This window comes from Phoxinus phoxinus, assembly GCF_949152265.1.
Source record: "Phoxinus phoxinus genome assembly, chromosome: 10".
NCBI classification, from domain to species: domain Eukaryota; kingdom Metazoa; phylum Chordata; class Actinopteri; order Cypriniformes; family Leuciscidae; genus Phoxinus; species Phoxinus phoxinus.
In genome coordinates this window covers 18,625,795-18,638,252 of record NC_136885.1, presented here as the reverse complement: position 1 = coordinate 18,638,252, position 12,458 = coordinate 18,625,795, and the positions used below count along the sequence as shown (strand labels likewise).

The 12,458-nt window shown below is 36.6% G+C and overlaps 1 protein-coding gene across 1 annotated transcript; it reads left to right on the top strand.

The window, feature by feature from the left end:
- Positions 1 to 3,255: 3,255 nt before the first annotated feature.
- On the top strand, positions 3,256 to 9,124 carry LOC307005769 (uncharacterized protein). Its single transcript, XM_079626221.1, has 8 exons — positions 3,256 to 3,372; positions 4,550 to 4,879; positions 4,969 to 5,289; positions 5,935 to 5,991; positions 6,270 to 6,440; positions 7,421 to 7,468; positions 7,556 to 7,612; positions 7,764 to 9,124. Exons 1-8 carry the CDS (start codon positions 3,300 to 3,302, stop codon positions 7,823 to 7,825), a joined length of 1,119 nt encoding a protein of 372 aa, XP_079482347.1. The 5' UTR covers positions 3,256 to 3,299; the 3' UTR covers positions 7,826 to 9,124.
- The last annotated feature ends 3,334 nt before the right edge of the window (positions 9,125 to 12,458 follow it).

Sequence of the window (12,458 nt, the reverse complement as noted above, 5' to 3'; positions counted from 1 at the left end):
CCCTATGTGCTTGTTCTTAATGTTTTGGTGCAGTATTCAGAATAAGACAGTACAGGATGTCTATTCACACAATAATGCTCACTGAGGCCTGCAGAGGGCAGTGTGTGTCTCTTTAAAAAACGGCTTGTCCAGACTGCTTATGCCTCTAATCTCTTGAAGTCTTTAGCTATCCAAAACTCACTAAAAAATGATCTTTCCTCAAATCAACTTGCAAACACTCCCTTAGGGTGAAAAAGCAATGTCACACCATGTTAATCACATCATGCACATCCTGGAAATCACAGAACCTCTAGATCAGACGGTGTTACATAAAAACAAACAGGTTATCTGTTTTTCTTGGCAGTGGAGTCCGTTTTTCTCCTTAATATCTGTACAGTTCTAACTGCTAATAGTGCTGCTGATACTTAAATTTATTTTTTGTGCAAAAACATAAAGGAGAATATATATTAAATGTGCTATAACTGGTCTTTTCTTATGTTTTTAGTATTTTAATCATCCTGTTTTATGCTTTGGCATTAATTTTATTCAAAATTAGAGACTCCCACTGTCCAACACAATATTCACCAACCCTAATATTATAATATTAACAAAACTATAAATATAATATAAATATATAATAACCAGCATTTGTGAGACCACTTCTTTAATGAAAAATGTCAAATGTTTCATCAGTGCCACAACCAAAATATTTTCCCGATTGGAGTTATGTAAAGCACTATGCTGAGTCATACTCTCCGGGATATCCCGTCTCTGAGATCCGGGCCGAGTGGTTCACTGCCAGCTTCGCAGCCACTCGTTTGTGTAAGAAAAATATCCATATTTAAAACTTTAAAAACTAAAATAACTAGCTTCAGGCAGACGTCCCATGCAAGTCGACATACGCCAAAAGAGTAACCCCTGGCCCTGACGCAGTACTTTAACGCCTCTCGGTTCAAACTAATCTGGGCAACAAACTCCTCTTCTCCTATATCGAAATCTTCCGGCATTTCTCTTTAAAAATTCTCGTTTTAGACCGGTGTTTTGTTTTGCTCTATCCTCTACGCTTTCGCATTCTTCAATATGTCTTCAATTCTTCTCGTCTGTCGGAGGCTAGTTATTTTAGCTTATAAAGTTTTAAATTAAAATAGGCCTATTTTTCTTACCAAAATGCATCGCTTCGCTTCAGAGGTTTTTGGGCCGTTTGCTGCGCCTGGTCCGTGATCCGTGCGGACCAGGCCCCATGGTTTGGCACGCATTTGATTTGCGGATTAGGCTAATTGCCAAGTTTAACCAACATAGAGTCAAAGTTTATCATTTGCATGTGTTTTGTCTTGCCAATTTACACATTGAAGCTATATTTTAAACCATTCCAGAGCAAGAAGAGGCTAAAGAGAAGTCAATTCGGTACTTGCCCACTGTTATCTGTGCACATAGCCATACACACCTGAACCCTGCACACACCGAGAAGTGTCGTACTGACACCTAATTGATTCCTCTTTTGCATTTCCTTACTCTTAAACAGACAAATACACACAAAATTATCTCAAAATACCCATTTTGGCAAGTATTCTCATAAACACAGTTGGTTATGTCTTGTGAATGTAAACGGTTGTGAAAGTGTTACTGTATTTTGGATAGGCCTACGTGCATTTGCCCTGAAAGTGACATTAGCCTACAAATACCTGCTGCTGTCTGTCATTAATGTCAATCAAACAAAACAGCTTTAACAAAGATTAATCTATATTTCATTTAGCCTACACAATGAACACTATAGTGTTATTTTACATTTAGGCATTATTACATTGCTTTACTTGAATACTACAGTTAGACTTTACTTCATTTGTAACTTTGTTTTATTGTACTCGATTTATATGCTTGTAATTAGTGTAATTTTGTTCTTTTGTTTGTTTACTGAAATTTTTTTTTGCACTATTATATTGTTTTTAGCGTAAAGTTCTGCCAGGAAAACTCAATGTTACGTCACTCATTACTTTCTGGTCAATCCAATCACTATCTAATTCGGAGTATAAAATATCGCTACTTACACATGTTTGAGTTTGCAGATGACGCGAACATCCACCTCCATCCTCCCCACCACCAACAGGTTGGTCCCCCCTCCCTGGGGGTCGACTGCGCCCCTGCCTTCATCTTCAGGCATGATATGCAGAGTCCATTTCGAATGTGAACTGGACGGCGCCAAAGAACTTTACCATCCAATATTTCTGTTTTAATTTTATGGTCTACTAATTGATAAATGTTATTGTGATATCATCTCACCTTCGATTCTTTTTGGTAGAAATGTGTGCAAACTTGCATGTTCTTTTTTGCACAGATTACATTTCCTGTTTTTACACTTTGAAAACAGCTGTGTGAAGGTAAAAGGTCTTGTGGCTTGTGCTTATATTCAGCTTTATTCCAGTAAGCTGGTTGTGGTCTGTCATGACATCTAAACTATAAACTTGTGTATACATAATCACAATAAAGACATTTATATTCTTCAATTAATAAATTTCCATACAAACAATGAACTTTAAAAAATAGCCTCAAGTTCATTGCCAACTTACCTGTAGCAAATGTCTTTTAGCGTTATAAAGCAGAGCATTTCTGAATCAATTGTACTGTGGAATTTTGTTATGCAACTACTGTGTACAGTATTTATTTATTTTTTCGGATGAAAGCACAACCAGTTTTTCTTTTTACACCAAAATGTTAATTGTTAACTGACAGCTAAAATAATAAATTGAAACAAGATAAATGTTTGTGTTCCATCACGCCTAAAAAAAACAATGGCATTAATTAATTTTATTTGCTCTTTTTACCAGCCCATGGTGTACTGTATTGTTCTTTACTTTGATGTATAATATCAAAGTCGATTAATGTAAAGTAACTGAAGTAACTCATTTCCCTACTGTTCATACAGAAGTTTTTTGATAATCCTGTATTGGACAGATTATCTCTGGCATTTTTTTTTTACCAGGCTGCCTTTTGTCATCTATATATCTACAGAACTTTATCTGTGCACCACTATTTTCTTTTTGGCAATAGTTCTTGTCCTAAAGTAAATGAGAATGATTTATGTATATGTATTATTTATTTGAAATAGAATTTGCATCAAGCACTGATCAAATCAAAGGTTTGTATTTTTTTCTATAAGCAAAACTCACAGATAGAATCTCACTAAAGGCCTCTATATGAGCAGATGATTATATCTTATTTACTTCCGCTCTACATTTAGAGTAACTGAAAATAGCTTTGTGAAAGTGAAGTTATGTGGCCTCTGCTCATATAGAGTTCAGCTGTCCTGCAGTGAGCATCTGTATATGATGGGGAGTTTTCAGCCTGCATATTTCCAAATTCTTTATCTTCTAATATCAGCTTTATTAGAATGCAAAGGTAAGTGTCATTATATGAAGTCAAATTCCTTTTACCAACATAGAAATATGCAAAGAGATATGCATAATATCAATTTGGTGTGTAAAAGCAGTATATGTGACATGCATATGATCAGTGTCATTCATAGGCTACATAATGGTTAATTATTTGGAATTTTTGCTAACAAACAGCTTCTGTTGTAGCTATAGTAAGTAAAAATTTAAAGCCAGAAAATAATTTACTAAGGACAGTCTTTTTTTCTTTTCTTTTCTTCTTTTTTTTTATAAACATTGTTTGGTATGCAAATACTTATACCCAAACTTACCCATTTATATAAAACTGATAAAAAAAAGTCAATGGAAATACTTTACAATTAGGCTCCATAAGTTAGCATTAGTTAATTTGTTATCTAACATTAACGATGAGCTATACATTTGTTACAGTATTTATTCATCTTTGTTAACGATAGTTGATAAATAAAAATAAAAACATATTTTCATTGTTACGTCTGGTCCATTAAGCAATACTAACAGAAATAACTTTAGATTTTTTATTTTATTTTTTTATTTTTGTATGTATAGTATGTAGTAAATGTTTAAATAATCATTTACTAATATTACTATTGCTTTAGACGTATTTTTCATTGCTGGTTCATGTTAACCAATGTAGTAGGCTAAACAAATGTTTCAAAGTCGATTTATGGATTTGTATACACTGGCAATCCAGCCTGTTCTCACGTAAATGCGTCTCTATATCAGGCAGTGTGTTTATCGTGCAATTTATACGCGAAAATGAGTTTTTACGTGCATATGATACGCAGTTTTCGCGTGCATTTGATACGCACTCCATTGCGTGTAATACACACGCACCCCACACCACTAATTCTACCCTAATGTATAATACACACGCACCCCACACCACTAATTCTACCCTAATGTATAATACACACGCACCCCACACCACTAATTCTACCCTAATGTATAATACACACGCACCCCACACCACTACTAAACCTACCCTAACCAACCCATGCATATCCATGTAAAAACTCATTTTCGCGTATAAATTATTACTTGATAAACACACTGCGTAGAGACACATTTACATTTTGTACTATAAACCACGTGGTGGTTTGGTTTCCTATCCATGTATCAGTTCCCTCAGGATGCCTCGTTTCTCTTTTTAATTTCCCTTTTAGCTCAGACAGCGAGACCCTGCGAGCAGGTCCATCGGTTGAACATAAACTATGTTCAGGGCGACAATATGTCTATTTCTTGCCTAACCACAACCCACCCGCTGGAGTCTCTGACAGTGGAGCTACGCAGAACTGACACGGATAAACACATCCTAAAGTATTCAGACAACTCTCCAGCATTAGAGCATCAGAGATGGTCTGTGAGAAATTATGCTGGAAGTGTTACACTTTACCTGAAATACATCAGGGCATCTGATGATGGCCTTTATGACTGTCAGGTCTACAACGATCGGGGCTGCCTTAATGCTACTCAATTTAACCTGAGTGTCATAAGTAAGAATGCAATTTTTTTCAATCAAGCTAATAATCCTCATTGGAGAGCCATACATAATATGAATGCTACTGTGTTTCTCTGGTTTCAGAGTGTAAAAAATTGGACTCTGTTCGTGCAACGTCAAAGACGTCAGTGTTGCTGCCATGTTCTGAACATCTACTGCAAAACAGAACTGATCAAGTAACTTGGAAAATTGTTACTGATTACCAATCAAAAGAGATAGACAAACATCGCCCTCCACACAAGCTCTCAAACAGCACAGAGGGAGACGTGAGGCCTCTGTATGAGAGAGTGAGAATACTAGGGAATGGATCTCTGCTTATAAGGAATGCAGTAAACACTGATGGATCATGGTATCGGTGCAGAGTGAGTGAAAAAACCTGCTATGAGGTGAAGCTGGTAATAAAAGGTGGGTTTTAAATCCAAAATTGTATAATTTAATCTAATGAATTAATATCATGCAGGCGAGTGCTGTTGTTCCGAATATCACAGCCACGCTAACATTTATATCAATGGCACGGCCGTGATATTGCTTTTAAATGACAGATCAATAAACAAGTTAATTTAGATTTAACTAACTTAAATGTTAACCACAAAAAGGTGGCACACTTAATTTTGCACCACCAATGAAAATAGTGCCAAACAAGCTCAAAGCAGAATCAACCATTGCATCACTGAGCAACAGATTCAAATGAATCAGTTTAAACTAATTGTTTGTGTGAATAATTCATAGAATCACTTGTTGCCACTTACTGGCATAATAATAATCTGCAGAAAGAGCCACTGAAAAATCCTCACCACTAATGCACAAACTGACAATCTACTTGTATAAGACCTGGAAATGGGTTAATAACATTTGTATTTTTGTCTAAATATATTCTGATGTTATTAACATTAAACACATTTTTGCATGCATCATGTGCATTATTTTGAGTCTCTAAAAAGCCCAAAATAATTACTATTAGGTTGCTGTGTTTATTAAAAGAATGCTAAATCTAACCCTAATTTTTAGATGACTTTTTTTTAACATAAAACGTTTGAAATGTAATTATAGATTATGGGGTATCTCATTCAACAACAAAATTGGAAACACTTTCCACAACTTGTCCAGGTAAGACAACCACCTATATATTGTGTACCACCTATATACACCTATATAGTGTGTGTGTGTGTGTGTGTGTGTGTGTGTGTGTGTGTGTGTGTGTGTGTGTGTGTGTGTGTGTGTGTGTGTGTGTGTGTGTGTGTGTGTGTGTGTGTGTGTGTGTGTGTGTGAGAGAGAGAGAGAGAGAGAGAGTGAGAGAGAGAGAGAGAGAGAGAGAGTCTAATCAAAATATCCCAATTAAACTGATATTTAATATGCTCTTTTTTGTGTCAATGTGTCAACTTTAGCTTACAGTCCTGTTGTCCAGACTGAAGGCAACATTGATGCGAGTGCAGAAGTGACAGCTAATCTGACAGCAGTAGTGATGGTCACAATAGTGTCTATGTGTGTCCTCATAACATTGATCATCTGTGTGATTCTTTATTTTAAAAAACGACAGAGCAAGTTCAACAGGCAAAGTAAGTCCACAACTGTAGTTCTGAAAAGTTTAACACTGTGAATTTTCACTGTCAATGGCTTACTGGAAAGGAGAAAGGAAGTGATGACTGATATTGTTGTATGTTTATATACTTCCTCTTATATATGTATCCTTGACTAACTGAGCAGTTATTCAAACAGAAACCAGGATCAGCTACACTCAAACATTTGCTTGTTTTGCAGATGTTTTCCTTCAAAATAGTGATTTTAAAAGTAGATGTCCCTTCTGCAATTGTAAGATGTGATATTAGTATGTTAGTGTGTCAGGGAATGTTAAATCTATAAGGATTTAGGTGATTTTAAGTCTTATGGGTGTGTTTAGATGATTGATGAGCTTGTGATGCAATGAGAAGTGAAATGCAGCCTGAATGTTAAAACAAGGAGTGCAAAAAAGCACTGCAAGGAGTGTAAAATCCACATCCTGCTCTTTGGATGTAGGGATAATTCGACTCATAAAAACGTATCAAACCAAGGCACTCGAGAGTTTAAGTAGATGTATATAAAAAGCCTTTATTTCATCATGGCTTAGGCAATTAAAAACAGTTTTAAAGTGACCGCATATCGACGCATTTCGACTGATGAGCCTTCATCAGGGTGTAGCAAACACACTCCTTTTAAGCAGCAATTAGTAAGAAATGTGACAATCACCTGATTAGGTAATAGTCACAAGAGAGAAGAAATTGTTACATAAATAGAGAAGACATATCTCACCAAAACATAATTAAACCCAATATAATATGTTAAAAAAAGATATATAATATAACAATGCACTAAAGTGTAACAAATCAGATTTAACAATGTATTCCAATAACATATTTTTAAAAACAAATTAAAAAATGCAGCCTGAATGTTGTCCGCATGTTGGAAAGAAAACACATTTTAAAATATTGTAACTTTTGTACTATAGAATGATGGTTGAAGTTGACCAGATGGTAAAGTACCTCTTTTTCGTCTCTTGTAGCAACATCAAATTGCCAGTTCTCTGCATTTTATTCTCAAATTGCAGAAGGTAAGTGACATTTGTTGTAAAATGTTTAGAAGAAAAAAAGTGTAACTGATGACAGTGGTTTTATTTATTTATTTTTGTTTCTGACAGGGTTTGATGTCCCAGAGTATTCTTTAGTGGAACGAAGCACGGGAACCATGACCACATGTAAGTTACCGCAAAGTATTATTTAAATAATTAATTGTATATGAAAAAAGTGTCCAATGAAAATGAGTAAACCGTTCAAACAACACATTTAAAAAAATCTTTAAAAATTGCAGGTGGTCAAAATGAATTTTTGAACTTTATCTCCCAACAGTTGTAGCTGAACAAGCAGAAGCTCCAGCATGTATTGTAAACCATAACATTTATGAAATGTGAACATTGTGAAATTAATAATAGTGAAGCTTTTTAATGTTTTTTGACCGTCTTTAAGTAATTCGTAATTTAGTCAATTAGTCGCTAATTATAATAAAGGGGAAAATCTGTCATACAAACATAGTTTTGGGTGACACTCACTATGATTTTATTTAATTGTTTTTTAATCATCTAATGTGAAACTGTTATGTTGTCATGAGTTTTTAAATCCCTAGTTTTTTTTCAAACTCAACTTAAAGATGATCAAAACAACTATCAGCCATTTTTTATCACTGTCTGACTGAGAATTGTTTTGTGAAGGACAGTCATAGCATGATACAAACTGATGATTTGATAACTGATGCAAGAATCAGAGAATTGAAGACATGATAGGTTCCAGTCTCATCATACCAGCTGGTTTATCAAGTTGTTGTTGTTTATATATATAGAGAGTTGAAGGTAAATTCATCAGATACATTAAACACATTTAATAATTAACAGACAGGGGTTGGGGTCAGTTCTTGTGAAAAGCTTATTGTGGTTTTCCATGTTATTAATGTCACGTTATTGTGTGTTAGTTTAATTATTTTTCTCAAGAAATCTGGACAGGTTGCACATTAAGATTTCATCATCACTTTCATGTGAAACCATCTAAAACCACCTTTTGGTAGCCTATACCAGAAAAATAAAAAACATATTATAACTTGCTTTATGCACCATACAAAAGCCCTCCATTAAACGTTGAACCTTTTTGTATTTCATAAAGAGTCAAATCCACACCCTTCACACACACGCACGCACGCACACACACATACACACACACACACCATATCACTGATCCATCCCAAAATGGAAATGATTTCTTAATATCAACTGTCACACTATTGCTAATTACACATTGCTGAAATTTTTAAAAGGAAGGGTTAGGTTTGTGAGTGTAATGCCTCCGGCAAATTTTCATGTCGTATTTCATTGGTATTATGTTGCATGTTATCAAACTACATTTTAATACCATTTGTGTCTGGACCACGATGATGCAAACTTGTTAAATAAGTACTTCCAGTGTGCATTCAATAATTACAGAGTGAGAGTGACACATCAAATTATATAGGATGACTTTAAGATAGGATTGAGGTGAATGTTATATATTACTCACATGAGTCTGATTACCTCACTTGAGTTTGACTCTTCCTCACCTCGCTCTATTACACATTTTAATTATTCAAAATGATTTTATTGTTTATTATATTTATTTAATTTTAAGGCTAAATTTTTTTTTCCCCTATGGAGATCTAAATGGAGACAGTAAAAAAATGTTTTCTTTAATTCTTGTTGTTGTTGTTGTTGTTGTTGTTGTTATTATATCCCTCAGTGTTTATTGACGGTTTAAAAGATGAGGATCAAAAGAGTAATAAGACAAAGTGCACAGTAATTAATGCTAAAGTAATGTGAATACTAAATTGTTTTTTTCATGGTTATGATAGAGTTTGTGCATTACTCGCCTGTATTGTGATCATTTATTAGGGCCCAAGCCTTGAAAAGGCGAAGGCCCTATTGTTTTCCTTCGGATTATTCTTCTTTATTATTATTATTTATTATTTATTATTATTATTATATTACTACCTTTTGGGCACTTTTGGGGGCCTTAACGTGCTCAAAAACTCTTGAAACTTTGCACAAATGTCAGAACCCGCGGCCATTAGAGCTGGACTGAAGCTGGTACCCGGGCGTGGCAGGAGGGCTCGACAGCGCCCCCTGGAACGCGGTCCGAAAACTTGGTCCATAAATCAAACACGCTTGCGTGGAATAATATGAAACTCGGTACACTTATAGATCTCATCGGTTCATATATCCTTCGTGCTCTGACTTTTTACCCCAGCCCAACAGGAAGTCGGCTATTTGGCGTAGTTTAAAAAACACATGCAATGGAATTTAAAATACTCCTCCTAGACGATTCAACCAATCACCACGAAACTCGGTGTGCATGAAGTCAAGACATGGAGGATGAAAAATTGCCAGGGGATTTTTGATATCTCGAACGCTTTGGCCGTGGCGAGGAAACAAATTTATGGCGAATATTGGAAACAGGAAGTGTGTTATAACATCCTCATACATTAATTGATCTTGATGAAACTTCAGCAGTGTGTTCGTTGTAAGAGGCCGATCACATGGATGTGACTATTGTGAGTCAAAGTTATAGCGCCACCAACTGGCAGCAGGAAGTGTGTCACTTTCAAAATGCTTTGAATTCACCCTCTTATTTTTACCCGATTTGCTTCAAACTTTATGTGTATAATGTAAACACACGGCAGATGTAGACATGTGAAAGAATTATTGATATCTTAAATACTGTTGCCATGGCAACGCTTTAAACTTTTATATTCTTTTTGGGTGCATTTGAGGCTCTTAACATGCTTCAAATTGCATGAAACTCAACATGCATATCAGATTTATTAGGTACTAGGCATGTGTGAAGTTTCAGAAACGGGCGCGGTGGAGGGGCTCAGTAGCGCCACCTTTAGTCAAAAATGGGGTATTAGTTTTACCTACAGTAACAAAAATCGGTAATTATATTTATCTCCCCGAGCCGGACAACTTTCTAATTTACAGTCATTAGCTCTGACCAACAGGAAGTCAGATATTTTGGTTTGAATGTGATTTGATGGGAATTTTGCCAGTCTCTCTCAGTGTCTGTGTGTGTGAGAGAGGAGGGGGGCTTTATTTTAACCCTTTCTCTGCTGTGTGGGACTTCTCGGGCACTTTTGGGGCCCTTAACGTGCTCGAAAACTCTTGAAACTTTGCACACAGGTCAGAACCTGCGGCCATCAGGGCTGGGCTGAAGCTGGTATCCGGGCGTGGCAGGGGAGCTCAACAGCGCCCCCTTGAACGTGGTCCGAAAAACTTGGTCCATATATCAAACACGTTTGCATGTAATAATATGAAACTCGGTACACATATAGATTTAATCGGGCCGAACAACTTTCGTGCTCTAAGTTTTACGCCAGTCCAACAGGAAGTCGGCTATTATGGGCTGTATGAAAATGCATGCCCCTGGAATTTGATATACTCGTCCAAGAAAAATTATCCTATCGCCACCAAACTCGGTCAGCATGAAGTCAAGACATTGAGGACGCTAAATTGCGGACGGATTTTTGATATCTCGAACGGTTTGGCCGTGGCGAGGAAACGAAGTTATGGCGAGAAAAGAAAAACACAATGTGTTATAACGTCTTCATACATTTATTGATCTTGATGAAACTTCAGCAGTGTGTTTGTTGTAAGAGGGCGATCACATGGATGTGACTATTGTGAGTCAAAGTTATAGCGCCACCAACTGGCAGCAGGAAGTGTGTTACTTTCAAGATACTTTTGACTAAAGTGGGTGGGTTATTTTTACCTACAGTCACAAAACTCGGTCTGTATATTGTGCTTATCGATCCGGACAACTTTCTAATTTACAGTCATTAGCTCCAACCAACAGGAAGTCAGATATTTTGGTTTGAATGTGGTTTTGTCTCTCTCTGACAGAGTTCCCCCTGCCATTCTCTGTGTGTGTGTGTGTGTGTGGGGGGGGGGGGAGGGCACACACACAGACAGCCCCCCCCTTTTCTGTGTGTGTTTGGAGGGGAGCAGAAAGACTCACACTGATGCAAGCTCTAAAGCAGACTTCTTCTCGACAGTCAAAGCGGGGTTACGTTATTGCCCGTCGTGCACAGGAACCCGAAAGGCAACGGGGTGGCGGCTTTTTATATATATATATATATATATATATATATAAATAAATATAGCTGCAAGCAGCGATGGAGGGCCCAAGCCGGTGGCAGCGCCAGCCCGGTGCCTTTAGTGTAACTAAAGGCACCAGGGTGGCGGTGCCACCGGCTTGGGCCCGTAATCGCTGCTTGCAGCTATATTTATTTATATATATATATATTTGTTATTTGTTTTTGTTATACTATGCCGTGTAAAAGTGAGTAGGCTATAGAACATGTTTATGTTTATTGTGTTATGTTTATGGATTTAAAGAAGGTAACAAGTGTCAATAATAATGTGTCCAGTGTCATGTACAGGCTATGCGTAAATGGTTGCACTATGGGACATTATTATTATTTCTGATAGACGTTAAGAAAACTGATGCGAGTAGAGTAAAAGATCGCTCAGTAGCCTACGGAAAGAGTGAGCACAGGTGTACACGCAATTGAGGGTGTTCCCAACAACATCTTTGTTATGTTTTCAGAAATAAATGTGTTGCATCAAGGACGAGCACACTGCCTCATTTTTAAAAAGTGTAATATTATTATTACAGTAGCCTATTATTATTATTAATGAGACCAGCTTTACAGGCAACCTGGTACAGGCATATAGAGACAATTTAAAATTCAACTGTAAAATGTATGTGATCTTGAGTAGTTAAGGCTATGCAGTCACTTTTCTTAACGTCCTCCCTTTTCTTTTTTCTGCTTTCAGCAGGCTTTTTCTATCGTATGGCCTTTCATTATTTTCCAGCTTCACTCTGAAGAAACCGAGTAGCCTAACTTAGATTTATGTCGAATCCTATTGCTTAATTTTCCGTAACCTCGGGACAGAGGGATGAGATCGTGTCGCTCAGGTGAAACACCCCAACATGACACTGTTCCCGCAGGCTGAGGCGAAACAACTC